At 41.0% G+C, this 21,526-nt stretch overlaps 1 protein-coding gene across 1 annotated transcript in view; it reads right to left on the bottom strand.

Annotated features, from left to right (window-relative positions):
• Positions 1 to 6,328: 6,328 nt before the first annotated feature.
• The window catches only part of LACTB2 (lactamase beta 2), a 38,558-nt gene continuing 23,360 nt past the window's right edge, over positions 6,329 to 21,526 (bottom strand). The window contains exons 5-7 of the mRNA XM_055432055.2: positions 18,660 to 18,808; positions 13,133 to 13,214; positions 6,329 to 12,504 (exon numbers count right to left, since the gene is read on the bottom strand). Coding sequence (XP_055288030.1) covers positions 12,458 to 12,504; positions 13,133 to 13,214; positions 18,660 to 18,808 — 278 coding nt within the window. The 3' untranslated portion in view covers positions 6,329 to 12,457. The remainder of the gene's footprint in view (positions 12,505 to 13,132; positions 13,215 to 18,659; positions 18,809 to 21,526) is intronic.

Below are 21,526 nucleotides of genomic sequence, written 5' to 3'. Positions count from 1 at the left end.
AACTCAATAATAATAATAATAATAAAAGCAGGTCATATCATTTATCTGTTTACATGCTATTGTCAATATCATTTACAGTAAGTTTTAAGAATATAAAATTGCACTCATACTGTGAGGAAGAAATTCTATTTCTATGAGGAAGCAAAATCACTGCTTTAATAGTTGGAAATGATATAATTTTCTTGAGTATAAATGTTACTGCTATTGGAACTATAGACCAAATTTATAATACGGTGGTTACTCTTAGAAAAGACTGGCAGGGAGAGCTGACTGGTAATGAAAAGACTCTGACCCACTCACACCACTCGTGGGTCCTGCTAAGGGCAGGACTGTGACCTTCTGACCTCTAGAAGCTTAAGGAACCCTAGATGGAGCATCTCTCCTTCTTTAAACTTTAACTTAGTTCTATTTACTTAGTTTCACTTAATTTAGCACACCAAGGGCCCAAGGTAATGCTTCTCTGATAGACTAGAGATCAGTTTCATAAAGTGGTGAACACAAACTGCAGAAGTAGAAACAGGAAGCACAAATGGTTTCAAGAAGTTTAGCTTTGAAGAGGAGGAGAGAGCAAGGTAGGTCACTAAAGAATTGGGGGTTAAGGTAGGTTTTGTGTTTGCTTGTGAAGGGTGTGACAGCTGAGCATGTTTAGATAATGAGAGAAGGGAAAAGAGGAAGAGGTTGAAGACATTGGTGGGAAGATTGATAGGCTGAGGTCTCGAAGGTCTGGGTCCTCTGGAACATAGGTAGAGGGTTAACTTTCTATAGGAGGGGACATCTCTTTTCACACTGAAATGGAGGGAGAAGGAGAGGTCAGTAGACACAAGGCAGTAATGGAGCCGAGTGGAGGTTCTCCTTACGGTGCTGAGATCAGGGCGGGCAGTGCCAGCAAGACCGTGAGCTACAGTCCTACTTTGAAGGAATGAGTGGGGAATAACAGCCCTAGTGTGGAAGTAAAGATGGTGGTAGGAGCAGGGTGACCCTGGAGGGCTTGGGACGGGAGTCTGTCAGCCCCACTAAAGGGGCTTGGTGATTTGAGGGGAGGGTTAGGACATAGTTTTGGCAACCCATCAAAAGAATGTTTGGTGCAGTGGTGGAGGATGTAGGAGGTTTTTTTTATAATTAAGTAGATTTTCTTATTATAACTCTCCAAGTTGCAAGGGACTGAAAAGAGAGTCAAAAGATTCAACAGATTCAATAGTTTCGGGAACTGGGACACGTTGTGGATTTTAGGAACTAGAACCAGCCACTTGACCTTCTCAGGACCCTCTCTCCATAAATCTTTTTTTTTTTGTCTTTTGTTTCAGGTTGGCTTTGTTTTTCCCTATTGTCAATGGACTTTATTTACATGTCAGAGAACATGGTCCCTTGCAAGTTTTATCAGAACAATACCAAGAAAAGATCTAGACTAGGGTGGCTTGGTTGTATGGTCATTTCTAGGACATATGCTTTTCTCATGGGTAAGGTATGTCTATTATTAGAAGGTGTAGAGGAAGGATGTTGGGCAAATAAGAACATGAACCAACACAGGTGATCCAGAGGACAAGGCTCTAAAGGTAGAGGAACAGCAGCAGGTGTTGGATCAAGGGAGAAAAATCCAACAGCATATGAACATGAGTGAATGAGAATAATGGATGGAATAGAATAAATGACTTGTGTTTGAGGCAATAGCCAAGGATTCTGGAGATGGGCACAGGGTGGATTTCTGAAATAAATCAGACAGAGATAGAGGAGGGGTCTTTGAATTTGTTTCACCAGCAAGAGGGTCTCAGGGGCTTCTCAGCTGATAGAAGAATCCCATGAGACTTGAGAGACATGGATTCAATCCCTGTGTCGGGAAGATCCCCTGGAGGAAGGAAATGGCAACCCACTCCATATTCTTGCTTGAAGAATTGCATGGACAGAGAACCTGGCAGGCTACAATACAGTCCATGGGGTTGGAAATAGTTGGACTGGACTAAGCATACAGGCACACTACTATACTACTCTGCAAGAGGGTTTTAGTTCTCGTGAACAGACAGGAAAATAGTGGTTGGTAAGTGGTTCCAGGAAGATTGGTACATGAGGTCACAGCAGAATATTGGGGGGATGTTTCATGAAGTAACTGGAGACTCACCTGCCAGGTAACTCCTCTGACAGGAAGGAGTTCATATTCTCACTCAGTCATTCATATTCACCTGAGGAGCACGAAATAATGAGTGCGTTGTTCTGTGCCAAAAGCTTTGCTCAACTGTTTCTAAAATTAGAAGGTCTTACGCCTCAGGGAATTCATGACTGGTGGAGCTGACATGATGTCTTGTGGCCATCAGAAAAACGGTGTATGGCTTGGAGCCCAGTAGATCCAAGGTCTTGGGGTGGTGGCCAAAGATGCTTTGGAGCCGTTTCCCTGTGTGCATCAGCCCTTGCCCTCAAAGACAAAGCTTCCAGCGCAAGTGAAAACATTAAAATGTGTATAATTCTTTGCAGTCCCCCAAGCACTGTTGATACACATTATTAATTTTAATCTTCATATCAAGCAGGAACATAATGTTTTCCCTATTTCAAATAATGAAGCTTCTGCTCAGTAAAATAACATAAGACTTTACAACTACTACATTTTAATTCCCAAGATGAAGAATGTGCATTTTATCTTGTAAAGTTATAGTAAGATTTTACTAAAGAGTAAATATGGTGCTTTGTGGAGCTTAATTGGTGTGAGTCCAAGTGAAATCATCAGGGAATATGTGAGTGTGTTCTGTTAACAAAATAAATAGCAACTAACATTAATGGGGTGCCAAGCACTGTGCTAAACACAACGAACATTTAATACTCACAACTCCTTGTTGCATTGAGTTAGGTACCACTGTCAATCTTTATAGATGAGGAACTGATTGGACAAATAATATTCCTAAACCATGACAACCACCATCACTACCATGATGAATGGAAACAGGAATAGGCCACGTTCAGGGAAATCAATCAGTAGCAGTTTATTTTAACTCAGGAAATGAGCACTAGGCCAGGGAAGGAAAGAGAGAGGGATAAATCCCTGAGACTGTGTAAGAGAAATGACAGTCTGTATTCACACCTGTGAAGCAAGCCCCTTTCATTTCCTAAGCGGTTTATCACTCTGGGGCATCTCTCACACCCACCAGCATTTTCCTTGGTCTTCAGATTGTAGCTACATCCTCAAACGATAATGTAAATATTCACTTGCTAAGTGGTGTAGGGATTAAAAGAAATATGAGCAACCAGGGACAAATTCGGCTGAGGACATGAGAGAGTGGTGATGCTATTTAACCGAAATGGTGATTTGGGAAGGGGAGGTGATCAGGAATATGAGATTGTGGAGTAAGCAAAAGAGTTCAGTTTTAGACAAATGGAATTTCTTCACACTGAAGTCTGGACTTGGTCAGACAGCCGCATGAACAGTTCCTGCCAGTAGCAAAAGATTCAAGCTCTAGCATATATTTGGTGGTGATGGTTAACACAACTAAATGGATTAGCTCTTTGAAGTGGTGAGTTTTACACATTCATAAGTGAATGGTCTGTATCTCGTGCCTTTGTTGGTTTTCTGTGAGCTGTAGTTTCTGGGAAGTGAGCAGCTCTCATTCCTGTAACTCTTGTAACCCAGTCATTCGTTTGCCTCCTTCATGAGGATCCAGTGCGGCTGTGGTGCTGTTGTCCCTCTGATAGGAACTCTAACTCAGTGTAAAGCCCCAAAGATCTGTTTCTTATTTTTATTTTATATTGTATTATATTTTATTTACAGTGTTGTGTTTGTTTCATGTGTATAGCAAAGTGATACAGTCATATATATATATATATATATATATATATGAATTAACAAAAGCAGTTCCCGTCTTTTGATGGGGAGCTCGTGGTTTATAATATAAATGGCATTATTTTGAGAGAGGGATAACTTAGGTATGGCATTGGGTTTTTTTTTTTTTTTTTGCAGCTTGAGGCAGTTGTAAAATAACTTAATGTGGCTTTTTGCAACTGTGTATTCTATAGTATTTTTTTCATTTGGTGATATTTTAACTGTTAATGTTTATGGCATTGTGCTTTGTACCATTTATTAAATAAAAATTAAAAAAGAAAAAAGAGGAACAACAAATTTACTCTTGGGAGTGCCTGTAGTGAAGAGGCCAAAGCGGGGCAATCAGGATCTTAATTATATATCAGCATTTAATACAATGTTTTTCAGAGTACTTTTCTAACAGTCATTTCCCTGAAGTCTCCATACCCTCTGGATGATGAAACTTTTAAGAACTCACAACATTCTCTTAGTCTTTAATCCTAACAAGTGATTTATTTTAGGCTTAAACGCTATTGCAGGGAAAGTGATGGTCCAAAGAATAGTGTTATTATAAAATATTTCGTCTGAAGTTGAAATTCATTAAAAAATACTAAATGAGACAATTAATAAAACGGGAAGAAAAGGACAATGATTATATTAAAAAACTGAATTCCAAGAAAAACTGCTTTAAAACTAGCTTCCAAGAAGGCAAAAGAGTGAACATGGTGAATTAAGGAAGATATTTGTCCCGTGCAGAGTGTATGAAGCATGGTTAATTATTAATATCGTATGGATCCTCCCAAATCTGGAGACTCTGGTGAGTCTGGGAAGCTATACATGTTTTCAAAGTTCCCTCTCATTTAGTCTCACTTTCTTGCAACCAGTGAAGTTGTTCAGTTGTGTCCGACTCTTTGTGATCCCATGGAGCCTACCAGGCTCCTCCATCCATGGAATTTTCCAGGCAAGAGTACTGGAGTGGATTGCCATTTCCTTCTCCAGGGTATCTTCCCAATCCAGGGATTGAACCCAGGTCTCCCGCATTGCAGGCAGATGCTTTACTGTCTAAGCTACCAGGGAAGCCCAAAGTTCCCTAGGTGATTCTAATAATTAGTCAAATTTGACAAGTTTTAGACTAATAAAGGGCTTCCCTGGTGGCTCAGATGGTAAAGAATCCACCAGCTATGCAGGAGACCTGGGTTCTGTCCCTGGGTCGGGAAGATCCCCCAGAGAAGGGAATGGCTACCCACTCCAGTATTCTTGCCTGGAGAATTCCATGGACAGAGGAGCCTGGTGGGCTATGGTCCACAGGTCCCAAAAAGTTGGACACAACTGAGCGACTAGGCACACATACACAGACTAATAAAGGAAACAGACCAGTTCATATGAGAAAAACTTTTTCTCTAGCTCTAAAATCTGAAAGAGATTTCATTCTGTGAACACTGAAGAACACTGGATAATAAAATACACAATGTCCTCAATAGCATAAAAAAAAAAAAAAACAGGCAGAGATTTTATATGTGTTGATCTTACACTGACTTTGAGAAATAAAACCCCAAGACATAAAACTAAATTCTGTTCATGTGATTAAAGAACCATATGGGTCAATGGGTAAAGTTATATTCCTTGTTCCTCTTCAGGAATTCTGATTCAATAAATCTGGTTAGGGACTAGAAATTTGCCTATTTGTAAAAAGCTGTTGTTCAGTCCCTAAGTTGTGTCTAACTCTTTGCGACCCCATGGACTACAGCACACCACGCTTTCCTGTGCTTCACTATCTCCTGGAGTTTGCTCAAGCTCATGTCCATTGAGTCAATGATGCCATCAACCATCTCATCCTCTGTTGCCCCCTTCTTCCCCTGCAGTACCCCAGTTGATAGTGATGAAAGTGGTTCAAGACCATATTTTTGCACTAAGAGAATGGATGGTTAAAATATTCCTTAAAGTTTTGGTTTACATATAAAATCTTGAGATATGCCATTTGTGATTGACACGTTCACCAGTTTTGAAAACTGAAGCAGGAGAAAGCAGCAGGATTAATCTATTTCCACAAAGTAGGCTGGGAATAATCCTGTGGTATAAAACCAGAGAGCTTCTTTCAGTGAAAAATTTTCTTCAACCCTTGGGAAAATTGTAAAAGCATGGGCTGCATCATATGCCATTAGAATAGATGTCAGTCTTACTGAAAGGAAAAAATGGATTATAGGATTGACATTCTGTTATCACAGGTGATGATTTAGTAGTCTCGACCTCCCATTTCCTCCCTTCCATTATCCTATAAGGCAATTTTAATCAATGTTTACATTATTGCCTATGTAAAATTGAAGTCAGATAGTGTTTCATACTTATTTCCTTCCTAGCATCACTTTTGTTTTCTGGAATCAATAATTGTCTCATTTCCACCTCTACCCCCAGTATGGTTTTCTAATAACTGATTGTTGCTTCAGTTGCTCAACCAGACCTGTTGTCTGATCACCAGTTTTTTCCCCAAAGCCCCAAGCATCCCAGGTAACATTTCATTTCCCACCCCGCCCTGCCCAATCTCTTTCTGAAGCCTTCATTTCCTCTTGCTCCAATCTACAGGCTTTGGGGACACTTTTGTCTTAGAACTCACTTTTTTTGTGTGTGTGGGGCCACAGCACTGCTTGTGGGATCTTAGTTCCTAGACCAGGGATTGAACCCAGAGCTCTCAGCAGTGAGAAAGCAGAGTCCTAACCGCTGGATCTCCGGGGAGTTCCCTTAGAATTCACTTTTGACATTTTTCTGTGTGGGATTTGCTATTTCAATTGTGGGCTTTCCTTTCCCTTGTTTTTCTGAAGTGCATTATCCAGCAATTCCCCAAAGAGAGGCGCATGGCAGACATTCTTGTTGAGTCCTTACCTGTGTGCATGGTTGATGGTTGGTTAAAAACTTCTAGGACACAAAATATTTCTCCCTCAGGTATTTGAAGGCATCATGTCGTAAAACCCATTGTGAGGTTGAAGAAGCCTGTGCCGTTTAGATTCACGCTCCCTTCTAAATGAGCCTAACCCCCTAATCCTACCGGATACACCCACAGCCTGAAGATGTGAAGGGCCTCTCCTTGTTTTCATTCCTATACCCAGAACCTCAGCTACCCATACATTCTCTCAGAAGGTAACCACTGTTACTGCTTTTTAAAATTTGGGGGTATTTTCCAAGAGACACTGTCTGCGTACACAAGTAAATACACTTATATAGGCCCCTCCTTCACTTTCCACTTCAATTTTATTTTGAAATTTTTTTGGAGTACAGTTGCTTTACCATGTTGTTTCTGCCATACAGCAAAGTGAATCAGCCACAGGTATACACATATCCCCTCTTTTGGGATTTCCTTCTCATTTAGGTCACCACAGAGCACTGAGTAGAGTTGCCTGTGCTACCCCGCAACTTTAAGCAGTTACCTGCTGTAAGCACAGTATCAATAGTATATATATGTCAATCCCAATTTCCCAATCCCTCCCTCCACTCCTTTCCCCCTTGGTATCCACACCTTTCTTCTCTACAACTGTGTCTTTACTTCTGCTTTGCAAATAAGATCAAGTATACTATTTTCCTAGACTCCACATACATGCAATACAGTGAACAAACACAATATTTTTCTGACTTACTGCACTCTGTGACAATCTTTAGGTTTATCCACAAGTATGTTACTGACATTGCATTCTCTGCTTTAATTTCCAGATATTTCAAAAGGCCCAGCATCAATGTGGCTGGAACTAAGACGTTCACAATCAATATTTCAACTGTTGAACTTTTTTTCTCCTAACAAACCCAAGTATTTTAAGCTCCCTGCAAAATGGGAAAGACAGATGAATTTTCCTGTACCAATAATGCCTGGAAACTAGTAGCAAGATGTAGGGGGATGCACTGTGCTGCTGAGTGAGAAAGACTGGCCAGGAAGCGGGTGCAGAAGTCCAGCACTGGTAGAGCTAAGAGAAACCCACACTTAAATCTTTTCTCATTTTCTCCAGGATTCTAGCCTCTCTGCCACTAGTCAGCTTTACTTTTTAATTTTTATATTGGGATATAGTTGATGAACAATGTTCTGTTAGTTTCCAACGTACAGCATGATTCAGTCATATATATACCCTTTTTCAAATGAGTTTCCCATATAGGTTATTAAGTTTACTTTTTCTTGAAGTGACAACCTGGATGTATGAAAATACTCATAAATAACTTACAAATACTCAAAAGATCCCCCAGAAGCACTCAGGAAAAGATTGGGGTTTCAGAAAATTGGCCCAGTCATTCCATCAGCTACTGCAGAGCTATAATTTATTTATTATCTATTGATATTTTATACACACTGGACAGAAGAAAATGCTATTCAGGAAGGAACTGATACTAGTCAAGAATCCTTCTCTGACCCTTTTCTCCACCTGAGGACAGCCCTCGTCCTGTCTGGCCACAGGGGTGGCATGTGACCAGAGCCGGGCCAAATACAGAACTTCATGCTTCCTTGACCATGGGGACTGGCCTAACAAATGGGTAATGAGCCAGTATAAGTCACTGAGTCCTTCCCTTAGGAGTTTCCAAACTGAAGCTGGAAGAACTAGCTTTCCTGGCTGGTGAAGAGCTCACAGCTGCCCATAATCATGTCCTGCACCATGTGAAGAAGCCAGTCTGTCGTGGAGGCTTGGACTCAAAACCAGAAAAGACCAGAGAGGTGTCTGGGGTTGAGTTGATAGGATCCAGTTCTTCACTCCTGTTCACAAGCCTGACTTCACCTTCATCCATCTCAGGCCTGTTACACTTGCCAACCAACTTCCTTTTTTGCTTACACTAGTACTGTCACCTGCAATAGAATATATCTTATCTATTTAGCCCCAGCTCTATATACCTAAGTGCTTACCAGGAATCTCCCTTTGGATGTCCCTTGGTACTTCAGACTCACACCTACAGTACAATGCATCGTCCCTCCCATCCTCCCTCTACCTACTCCATTTCCTGTATTCTATCTTCCTGGTTATCAACTCAGCCACTGGCCAGCTGCCCAAGCCAGAAACCTGCAGTCCCACTGGGTTTCTTCCTTTCCACTTGATCCCCATCCCTCAGGACCTAACGGGTCTCTAAGTTCTTTTCCTCTTCATAAATATTTCTCGTATCTGTTCCTCTGTCTTCTACTACATTTGAGACTCCTTTGGCCTATTTTCTCCTTTCCCTGTGGTGCTGAAAAGGCCATCTCAGAATGCTTACTCCGTGTATTGTCTCTGACGAATGGGGTATGCTTCTAATAAAGTTTCCTGGGACCTATCTAGTCACTGATGATTGGTCTAGAGAATTTTACCCTAAGGTCTGGTTGATAACATATAAGGATGGTAGGACAGCTTTCAAGAAGAGATACAGAAGATTAATTACACCAACCAGGTCCTCTTCTATGAGGTGATCTGAATCCGAGGCACTGAGAGGGCTACTCAGTGGTTCCAAACAGAAGCTGAACATTTACAGAGAAAGGACAGCGGTGATGAGAATAATGTAGAGACTCTTGAGAAACTAGGAAATGGGGAAGCAGAAGCTATGAGCAATCCACAACATATGGCTGTACTGAATAGAGGGTAAAGTAACTGACTGGAATGATAGAAACAAGAAGAGCAAAATTACCATCATGGTTGGGGGCAAACTCTGGTGAGGAAGCAACAAAATAATACTAGTCCTGGCCCCGACCACCACCTGCTTTTCAATTGCTAAGTTGTGTATACTCCAGCCTGTGTGGCTGGAGGACAGCACATTGGTTCCTATGAGTTTCTGTGTTCCCATGAGGTGCTTTTTATCCTTATGACCTCAACCCACAAACACTATACAGTGTAGTGTAGTCATATAGATTAATTCCCCAACCACGTGACGTTTTGCTGTTAATGTGCCTACATTATTTCCTCCAACTAGAACAGTCTTCTCAAGTCCCAAAGTGTGAGTTGCTCAGTCGTGTCTGACTCTATGGAACCCCAGTGGACTGTAGCTCACCAGGCACCTCTGTCCATGGGATTCTCCAGGCAAGAATACTGGAGTGGGTAGCCATTCCCTTCTCCATGGGATCTTTCTGACCCAGGGACTGAACCTGTGTCTCTTGCATTACAGGCAGACTTTACCATCTGAGCCACCATGGAAGCCCTCTCATGTACAAAATACCCCTAAATTCGTCACCTGGCTGCACTGCTGCTTACTTTTCAAGACTGGGCTTAGGCTCCTCTAAGTTTTCTGTAACCCATCTAGGTTACACACTCTTCCTTTACTCCAAACACACTTACTGCTACTGCATATTGTAACCATGTCTCCACAAGCAGATGAGCTTCTATGAGAGCAGGATGCTGTTGTTTCTCTTTGTATCCCTAGTGCTGGCCCAGGATCCACACAAAGCAGATACTTAGTGGATGGTATTGTTTTTGTTAGAGGTACATATATACAATGGAATATTACTCGGCCATAAAAAGGAACAAAATCGGGCCATTTGTAAAGATGTGAATGGACCTAGTGGCTGTTGCAGAGTGAATTAGGTCAGACAGAGAAAAACAAATAATGTATATTGCGTGCTGTGATTCATGGGTCACAGAGTCAGACACGACTGAGCGACTGAACTGAATGCATATATGTGGAATCTAGAAAAATGGTACAGATTATCCTATTTGCAGGGCAGGAACAGAGATGCAGATATAATGGATGAGTAGACACAGGGGTATAATGAGAGGGTGGGGTAAATTGGGAGGGCAGCACTGACATATATACACTACCATGTGTAAAACAGCTACTGGGAAACTGTTGTATAGCACAGGAAGCTCAGCTCTGTGTTGACCCAGAGGGGCGGGGTGGGAGGCTCAAGGGGGCGGGAATATATGTATACTTACAGCTGATCCACTTGTTGTACAGCAGAAACTAACAAACCATTGTAAAGCAATTACACTCCAATTAAACAAAAAATCTCCAAGGGGATAAAAAGAAAGAAGGAAAAAAAAACCCAACTTGTCTGTAGACTCATTCAGTAACCAAGTTTAATAACCTTCCATTATCAGTCCTCTTTCACTAGATCCACTTGCAGCCAGAAGTGTGCTCTGGTTCCTTAGAGAAAGACAATGGTTCCATGGCTTTGTGTATGTGATCCCCTCAATTTGGAAAGCTCTTCTCTTCCCTGTCCCCTAACTCACTGTGGTTTTAATTTGCATCTTCCTCACGATCAATGATGTTGAGTATCTTTTCATGTGCTTATTGGCCACTTGTGTATCTTCTCGGGACAAATGTCTTATCAAGTCCTTTGCTCATTTTGGGTTGTTAGTTTGTTGTTGAATTCCCAGTTATTTTGTAATACGGAATGGTTTCAGGAACACAACAGATCTTCAGAGTTTAGAATGATATGAAAATGCTAGAGCCCTTAGGAAAAAGGTGCTTCCCTGGTGGCTCAGCTGGTAAAAAATCTGCTGGCAATGCAGGAGACCCGGGCTCAACACCTGGGTTGGGAAGATTACCTGGAGAAGGGAACAGCGACCCACTCCAGTATTCTGGCCGGGAGAATCCCATGGGTGGACACAACTGAGCGACTTTCACTATCACTTTGGGAAAAGGGGCAGGAAGAGATGAGGTTGCCAAAAAAAAGTTTTTAAAGAATTTTTAAAAAGTCTTAGAAAAGAGAAAAGGAAGTAGACTTTCAGGATTCTGAGCTCATTTTGGTACTGTTATTTGGCAACCTTATGGGTTAAATAAGCAGTGGTGGTTGACCTTAGAAATTAACCACTATTTAAAAACACTACTTACATAAAGAATGCTCTTACAATATTCTAATCTTAAAAAACTTTGGTATGTAATTCATATATATTTTGATGATGGTGGTGGTTTTGTCACTAAGTTGTGTCTTGCAACCCCATGGACTGTAGCCGTCTAGGCTCCTCTGTCCATGGGGTTTTCCAGGCAAGAATACCTGAGTAAGTTGCCATTTCCTTCTTCAGGGGTCTTCCCAACCCAGGGATTGAACCTGGGTCTCCTGAATTGCAGGTGGTTTCTTTACCAACTGAGCCACTATATACTAAAACCTAAATTAGTAAAACATATTGGTTGTAATAACGGATTACAGAAATAATTATTTATATACAATGACTTTAGTTGGGAATTTAATGCTTTTCGATTACCAAACACTGATTTACATGAATCACTTGTAGGATGCCATTATAAGAAAATATGTATGATACAGAGGAACAGAGCTGATATTTAATCATGATATGACTGACAGAAACAGGAGAACAAGCCTCTAATCTACAGATGTCGACACAGGTTGTAGAAAAGGAAGGGTGACATCGACATCTGTGCTGTTAACTGAAGCAGCTGGGAAAGGTATGACTGACCACTGGTCATAGGTAAATAATCTCTAAGAATAATATCCAGTTTAAATGACATAAAATTCATTATTTTAAAAGAAACCGTTACTTTATTGAAAATGGATAAACTACTGGATTTCTGCATTTTTGGTAAAATGCTGTAAGAGCTTGGTTAGATTAATAGCTAATATTGTAGGTGCAAAATGTGATTTACACATTTCAGAATAGATATACTGTTATTTAAAAGTATAGCTAGGGTTATTTTCAGTGTTCCACAGGCTATATTCTCTGTAAATAATTCATAGTTAACAGAACATCTCATTCTCCAAAATCAAAACAACACAATCTTTCATTAAAGCTGAAACTAAAGATGAGCCTTCCACTTCTTCTCAGGATCTGTGTTGCTAATAACTGTGGAAAGAAAATTACAGAGTAAACATTTAACAACAGACAAGCAAAACCACTGGATTTTAAGTTCTCTTGTAACTAGAAAGAGCATTAATTCCTAAAAACATTCTGTTGCTCAATATAAAGTTGGGGTTTCTCTTGTGGCGGGGGTGGGGGGGTACAAATAAAAACGTTGCTAAAACTTCTACACAGGATCCAACTTTGCACCTCTTGTTTTTTAAGTAGCAAACTTCTAAGATTATTAAGTTGACCAGTCAACACTAGTGGACAATTACAGAATTACTGCTTTAGTATCTTTGAGTTTATTACCTTTACTACTGCGAAACCTACAAATCTACACATAAAGTTCTTTGTGGTCACTCTGGCAAAGGCCAAGTTCTCTTCCCGCTACGTTTGGGTGGGTGAGGACTGGAGCCCCCACGCAAGGCTCTCACTCCTGTGGGAGCTTTTGTTCTAATTTGTCGTTCCCTGGCCTTTCGCTACTGACCCTTCCTAATGACTGTCTCTCCCACTCACAGTGACATTCAAGGGAGAACTCTGGTGGGTGGTGTTTCTCCTCAAAGGAAACTAGTTCATTTGTTAACAAATATTTTCAGCGCCCAAAATAAAAAAAATTTGGAAGACTACTTACATATTTTTCCTTCTTTTTCTAATTTTTTCAAATGTAGCAAGACGTTATGTTGGGCCACTTTATGTAAATGCTCGGGAGTATCCTAAAGGAAAGATGAGAGAACAGTATTTTTTAATTTTAATTACTTTATTTCTGGCCACACCACACAGCGTGCAGGACCTTAGTTCCCAACTCTCACCCTCTGCAGTAGAAGCACTGAGTCCTTACCACTGGACCGCCAGGGGAGTCCCTACAACATTTCTTTTTCAAAAAAATAACAGGGTTAATCTTTTTGAAACTTTTAAAGAAAAAAGACAAAAGAAGACAGTCTTTTTTGTTGTTGAGAGGTACTTTAAAAAAAAATATTTTAACTGAAGGATAACTGCTTTACAAAATTTTGTGGTTTTTCTGTCATACATCAAGAACCAGCCATAGGTACACCCATGCCCCCTCCCTCCCAGACCACGCTCTCATCTCCCTTTCCATCCCACCCCTCAGCCTGTCGCAGAGCCCGTCTGAGTTCCCTGAGTCATACAGCAAATTCCCACCGGCTCTGTTTTACACGCGGTATTGTGAATGTCTGCTGCCCTCTCCATACGTCTCCCCCGTCCTCGTCCCCTCCCGCCCTGTCCACAGGTCTGTTCTCCGTGTCTGTTTCTCCACTGCTGCCCTGAAGATAAACTCATCAGTGCTGTCTCTTCAGATTCCATACATATGTGTCAGTATATGATATTTATATTTCTGACTTGCTTCACTCTGTATAATGGGCTCTAGTTTTGTCCAGCTCATTTGAACAGATTCAAATGCATTCTTTTTTATGGCTGAAATGGCAACCCACTCCAGTGTTCTTGCCTGGAGAATCCCAGGGACGGCGGAGCCTGGTCGGCTGCCATCTGTGGGGTCGCACAGAGTCGGACACGACTGAAGCGACTTAGCAGCAGCAGTATTCCATTGTATATACGTACCACAGCTTCTTTATCCATTCATCTGTCGCTAGACATCTAGGTTGCTTCCTTGTTCTACCTATTGTAAATAGTGCTGCAGTGAACACTGGGAAGCATGTGTCTTTTCTGTTATGATTTCCTCAGGGTATATGCCTAGGAGTGGGATTGCTGGGTCATATGGTGGTTTTATTCCTAGCTTTTTAAGGAGTCTTCATACCGTCAAGAAGACAGCTTTAACTCTAGGTTTTTATATAGTAATAACCAAAACTATTTCATCCTATGTATGTCTCACTTTGGGTCACTATTAGAAGTATATTTTACAGATAAAATAGACTGTAAGCTCCATTAACACAGGAGTATAATCTATTCACTACTGAATACCCAGTGCTTAGCAAAATGGCATACAGTGGGAACTGAGTAAGTGAATGAATAAACAAAAATTATTCTAGATAGTTTTGATGATGCTACAGACAGTTGGTCCTATGGCTTACTTATTAGGTGACATGGTAATATCTTTACATATTTTTATTAAAAGTATGTATGTTTTGACCTTAAAACTTACAATTTTTCCTTTACTTTTGCTAAGCTAGTAATGTAATATTGACAACTGTTACCCAAACAGTAAACAAAATAAATATTCCTTTTATTCTTTTTTCCATATATATTTTTATTTTATTGAAGCATACTTGATATACAACATCCAGTTCAGTTCAGTTGCTCAGTCGTGTCTGACTCTTTGCGACCCCATGGACTGCAGCATGCTAGACCTCCTCTATCCAATATTATGTAATTACAATATGGTGATTCATAATTTTTAAAGGCTATACTCCATTTATGTGTGCATGCGTGCCCAATTGCTCAGTTGTGTCGGACTCTTTGTGACCCCATGGACTGTAGCCCACCAGGCTCCTTTGTCCATGAGATTTTCCAGGCAAGAATATTGGAGTGGGTTGCCATTTCCTCCTCCACGGAATCTTCCCAACCCAGGGATCAAACCCATGTCTTCTGCATTGCAGGTGGATTCTTTTACAACTGAGCCACCAGGGTATACCATTTATAGTGTATAAAATACTGGCTTTATTTCCCTGTGTTGTATCAATACAATATTATTTTTAGCATACTGTATACATAACAGTTTACACCTCTTAATCCCCACCCTTTTATTGCCTGTCCCCCTTCCTGCTCCCCATTGGTAACTACTAATTTGTTCTCTCTAGCTGTGAGCCTGTTTCCATTTTGCTATAATTCACTAGCTTGTTGCATTGTTTAGATTCCACATTATAAGAGGTAACATACACTTATTTGTCACATACACTATTTGTCTCTTTTATTCTTTAAATAAGAATTTTTCAAAGTCAAGCTTCTTGACTAAATTGACTATCTCCATTTCTCAGCTCCCTGAAAATGTTTTGTTAAGGTCATCAAATTACATTTTAATGAAAATTCAAAGAATTCTTTTAAGTCCTCATTTTACCTGAAATTAGCAGGCAAGTCTCTCCTTTTGGAAGAGCTCTTCTCTTTTTCCTTCCCTAGGTTATCCTACCTCTCATCATTTTGTCTTCATTCTGGATATTCTTCTGGGATTTCTCTTTAACACTGATGTCTACAATGAATTGTATCACTGACTCTCTTCTCTTTTTACTCAATCAACTTACATTAAAGATTCCCAAGTAAAAACCTCCAAACCCAACCCTTCTTGAAGCTCTAGCACCATGTGTTACATCCACCAGCGTGATTTTCTAGGCCTAATTATACAACCCCCCTGGACTAAGATCTGTGGTGGTCATTCTCAGTTTATAGGCTGAAGCCCACATTTTTTTAGCATGGCAACTAAGGGCTTCCTCTGACCCACCATGCCTGTCTTTCCTGCCTCATATCCTGGGACCCCCTCCCTACCTACCTGCAACATGCATTCTGTGCTCCAATAACACACATTCTTTATGGGGGTTTTCGAACACATAAAAGGCTTTTATGACCCCCAGTGTTTGCACACATCTTTTCTTCTATCTAGAATGACCTCCCTTCTCCCTTATCTTGCCTGGGAAATGGTTACTCCTCCTTCAAGATCTGATTCAATGATTAAATTTCTGAAGGTGTTCCAGACAAGTCTCATGACCCATTATCTTCACCAGGTAGGACTGACTTCTCTTTCCTTTGTGCCTCCAATTTGCTGCGTATGGGCCTTGGAGGGAAGCTTGGTGTGATAGAAAAACAGAAGGTTTGAGTATCTGACTTCTGACATTTGAGTATGTGACATCTGCGAGTTTTGTGCCTTTGGAAAAGTTACTTAGCTCACACTTTTACAGTTAGTTTTTAAATCTATTAAGTTGGAATAATAGTATCTTTATGTAGTGAAAACTTGGGGTACAGGAAATTAAGTACCCCAAAATACAAGTGTAATGTGAGGCATGTAGTACTGCGTCTAACACATAACATACTCAAAAAAATGGGAGCTATTATGAACATATCTGTCTTTGCTAAACCTCAAGTTCTTTGAGGGCAGAGATCTGTACTCATCTTAGTATCTCTGCACCTAGTCCAGAGGCACACGAAAACTTCAGTAAATGTTTGTAGAAAGAATAAATGTCTCCACAATATCTAACGCTGTTCTATATGTGACAGGTGCTGTACGCATATGCACAGCGAACACATCCCTGAACACAGCTCTGAATGCAGAACCAGTGTTTATGAGGCAGGCACAGTCACTGGCTAACTCATCTGTGAGGGTTATCAGAGAGTTCTGCAGTCTGTACTTGGGTTAGAAAACACTACCCATGTTTCAATGCATAATCTAGAATGGCTAAACTCTAGGAAGTGAACTCTTTCACAGAATTTAAATATTTACACTTCCCCTTTGCTCCTGGCACTTCAGCCCTTTGAATCATTCAACCCTCCCTTTAAACACAAAGCACAATGAGTGAGATTTAACTGGTTTTTGATAACTTAGGCCTATGGGACATTGGGACATTGTTGTCATTCAATCGCTAAGTTGGGTCCAACTCTTTCTGACCCCACAGGCTGCAGCACACCAGGTTTCTGTCCTTCACTATCTCCTGGAGCTTGCTCAAACTCATGTCAGACTCAGTGATGCCACCCAACCATCTCATCCTCTGCCCTCAATCCTTCCCAGCATCAGGGTCTTTTCCAATGAGTCAGCTCTTCACATCAGGTGGCTGAAGTATTGGAGCTTCAGCCTCACCATTAATCCTTCCAATGAATATTCAGGGATTGAGTGGTTTGATGGGACATTAAAGACCTTTACTAAATGAAATTCACTCAGGTTCCTTTTCAAGCTCATCTTTGGTTACACTCTCAGGTATCTTATGGTTGTATAGGTTATGGCAGTGGGAGTCTTAAAACCCAGATAATCTTACTACATTCTCAACCCCTAAGTTATACTGCCTACATCTGTTATCTAATACACATTTGCTGAATCCTATGGATGGATTGCCACATGCTGCTGTTAAACAAGGATGTGCTCAGAGGCCACTGTGTGAGGGGCTCTTTCTCTACTAAATGACTCTCCTCATGCTCTTCTTTGAGGCCTTTCTCCTTTTAATCCAATGGCTTCCCTTGTGGCTCAGTTGGTAAAGAATCTGCCTGCAATGTGGGAGACCTGGGTTTAATCCCTGGGTTGGGAAGATCCCCTGGAAAAGGGAAAGGCTACTCACTCCACTATTCTGACCTGGAGAATTCCATGGACTGTATAGTCCATGGGAGCGCAGAGAGTCAGATAGGACTGAGAGAATTTCACCTTCACAGGCAGTGCTACTAATTCTCACTGCTATTAGCCAGGATCTGTCTCCAGCAGATCATCCCTTCTCACTCGCTGCCGAGTAGGACACTAGATAATCAAGATGGTCAGAGTAATATATTATTGTGTTAGCTGCTCAGTAGTGTCTGATTCCCTGCGATTCCATGGACTGTAGCCTGCCAGGATTCTCTGCAGCCTGACCATGGAATTTTCCAGGCAAGAATACTGGAGTTGGTTGCCATTCCCTTCTCCAAGTAAAACGTAAAATCATAACAAAGCCTCATCACCAGGTTGTTGGCACTGATCTCCTACAGAATGAAGTATAAAAAGCTTAATAATGGCTCAGATGGGTTATTCTGTGGGCCAGTGTTTATCAACTTCTGCATTCTAGAAACTTGAGATTTGATGATCTCAAATCTATACAAGTGACTGCTGCTGCTGCTGCTGCTAAGTCACTTCAGTCACGTCCGACTCTGTGTGACCCCATAGACGGCAGCCCACCAGGCTCCGCCATCCCTGGGATTCTCCAGGCAAGAACACTGGAGTGGGTTGCCATTTCCTTCTCCAATGTGTGAAAGTGAAAAGTGAAAGTGAAGTTGCTCAGTCTTGTCCGACTAGTAGCGACTCCATGGACTGTAGCCCACCAGGCTCCTCTGTCCATGGGATTTTCTAGGCAAAAGTACTGGAGTGGCTTGTCATTGCCTTCTCCGATACAAGTGACTAATATTACTTAAAAAATTAATAGACTCATTCTGCTCTAAGATGTAATGAGTTTACCACATTAATAGTCTAGTGATAGATTCTTCTATTAAAATTGTGGCTATGTACAAATAAGATAAACAAAAATTACCTTGTAAATACTTTTTACAAGTTCCGTTGCTGTGAATGACTTTTCAAAGTTCTCATGAAGTACTGTAAGAATCTGCTGTTCTCGGATGTTTCTGTGAGAAATGTACTGTAGAATTTTAGCTTCGGCATTATGGATAACTGGGCCATGTCCTGAATCAGAATAATTATAAAAATTATTTCAACCAAATAAAAAATTTTAAGTACAACTGAAGTTAATTCACTCTACTTAAAAAATATTTCATACAGTGTACTGGAAAGGCATACTAAATATACAAGTGAGAATTATTTGGAAAACTATATAATAAGAGATTTAAAAATTACATACCAAGCCAAAAACTATTAGAGTTATGTCAAAATCTATATGAAATATGAGTGTCCATTAGAAAAAAGAAAAGTAAAAATTAAAAGATGATAAAAAATTAACAATAAAAATAGTAACCACAACAGTGACAGGTACTAGTAACAGTGTTCATTATTTGCCAATTGTTGTTCAGTTGCTGTGTCGGACTCTTTGTGATCCCGTGGACTGTAGCATGTCAGGCTCCTCTGTCCTCCACTGTCTCCCAGAGTTTGCTCAAAGTCATGTGCTTGAATCGGTGATGCCCCACAACCATCTCATCCTCTGCTGCTCCCTTCTACTTTTACCTTCCATCTTTCCCAGCATGAGGGTCTTTTCTAATGAGTCAGCTCTTTCCAACAGGTGGCCACAGTGAACTGCAGCTTGAGCAGCAGCCCTTCAATGAATATTCAGGGTTGATTTCTTTTAGGATGGGCTGGTTTGATCTCCTTGCTGTCCAAGAGACTCTCAAGAGTCTTTTCCAGCACCACAGTTCAAAAGCATCAGTTCTTCATGGCACTCAGTCTTCTTTATGGTCCAACTCTCACATCTTTACATGACTACTGGAAAAACCATAGCTTTAACTATACGGACCTTTGTTGGCAAAATGATGTCTCTGCTTTTTAATACACTGTCTAGATTTGTCATAGCTTTCAAGGAGCAAGTGTCTTTTAATTTCATGGCTGCAGTCACTGTCCACAGTGATTTTGGAGCCCAAGAGAATAAAAAGTCTGTTGCTGCTTCCATTGTTTCCCCAATATTTGCTATGAAGTGATGGGACTGGATACCATGATCTTAGTATTTTTTTTAATGTTGAGTTTATTTGCCAGATACTGCTCTAAATGCTTGATACACTTTATTCTTACAAGAATCCCATTAAGTATGTATGTTTATTCTCCCCTTTGAACACCAGAAACTGAGGCATAGGAAGGGTAATTAATCTGCCTGCAGTTACATAGCTAAGTGGAGCTGGGATTCTGACTCAGGTGATTTTAACCACTCTGTGTTCTTAACCACTATGCTTATCAAAGATTGAAAAGTGGAATATATAAAGTAACTTCATGGAAATGATGCTGCTACTGCTGCTAAGTCACTTCAGTCGTGTCCGACTCTGTGTGACCCCATAGACGGAAACCCACCAGGCTCCCCCGTCCCTGGGATTCTCCAGGCAAGAACACTGGAGTGGGTTGCCATTTCCTTCTCCACATGGAAGTGATGAAGAGCTATTAAAAATTCACAAGGACCATTGGAGAACTTTGAGTCTTAGGTACAGGCTAGAAGTTCAGAAACGTTGATAACCCAGATAAAAGTCATAATGAAATTTACCTTCTCTTAAAACAGTGAAAATGAATGTGTTACACCAATCTGCAAGAGAGGTTTTTTTAAAGATATCTGAGAACAATCACGAGGAGTAGGGGCTTCCTTGGTGGCTCAGTGGTAATGAATCTACCTGCCAACGCAGGGGATGTGGGTTCGATCCCTGCGTCAAGAAGATCCTCTGGAGAAGGAAATGGCAACTCACTGTAGTATTCTTGCCTAGGAAATCCCATGGACAGAGGAGCCTGGTGGGCTACAGTCCATGGGGTCCTTGACTTAGCAACTAAAGAGCAACAAGAAACCGAAAGTAGACTGACCTGTTGTGTAAAGAGCTCAGGCTTTATGATACTACTATTTACTAGCTGTATGGCTGTGAAAGTCTCCGAATCTCGGACCTTATTTCTTCAGCTACCTGCTTCACTGGGTTTTTGTGAAGATCCCTACACTGTACCTGGCAGGTAGGGTAGCAGGCTTTAATATGTGGTAGCTATGGCTATGGAATACCAACATATGGTACATACGCTGTACCAATAAGCCAGTTCACTGGATTCACTAAAGCCCAACACTCCAAGAACCTGTACCAGGCACCCTCTTATTAGCTTTGCTCCAATGTGAGTGCATCAAGCGTCCGCTCTCTTCTCTTTCAAAACAGTTGTCAGCCTCTGCTTCTTTGATGTCATAACATTAATCTAAATGCCTAGTCCCACCAACTGTATGTTTCCCACCCCTCAGCAGTGGGAACTCATGAGAGAATATGAAGATATTGAAGACATTGTATTTACAGATCTTTTCATGGCTCTCTGGCTAGGAACAAGTCAGAAGGACTTAAAAGAGTCAGTAATTGGTTCTCTTTTCCTTCCAAGGGCCTTCTGTTGGGTCCTGTATCTTTCTTAGGTTTTAGGAGGGAGGGGAGATTCATACTGTAGAGCAGGGCAGTGATAGCTGACATACTAATAACATTTTTTTTTTTTTTCCTGAGGAACTGAAATAAATGTATAGTTTCACAGTTAATATGGAAAATATTGATTTCCATACATATATGCTTGTTACTTCAGTCGTGTCCTTCTCTTTGGACCCTATGGACCATAGCCTGCCAGGTTCCCCTGTCCATGGGATTTTCCAGACAAGAACACTGGAGAGGGTTGCCATTTCCTTTTACAGGGGATCTTCCTAACCCAGGGACAAAACCCATGTCTCTTAGTCTCCTGTACTGG

Source organism: Moschus berezovskii, chromosome 16 (genome assembly GCF_049115385.1).
Source record: "Moschus berezovskii isolate FMDL1 chromosome 16, NW_MosBer_1.0, whole genome shotgun sequence".
In the NCBI taxonomy this organism is placed as follows: Eukaryota; Metazoa; Chordata; class Mammalia; order Artiodactyla; family Moschidae; genus Moschus; species Moschus berezovskii.
The sequence above is the reverse complement of the archived record's forward strand: the minus strand, read 5'-3'. Positions and strand labels throughout refer to the sequence as shown.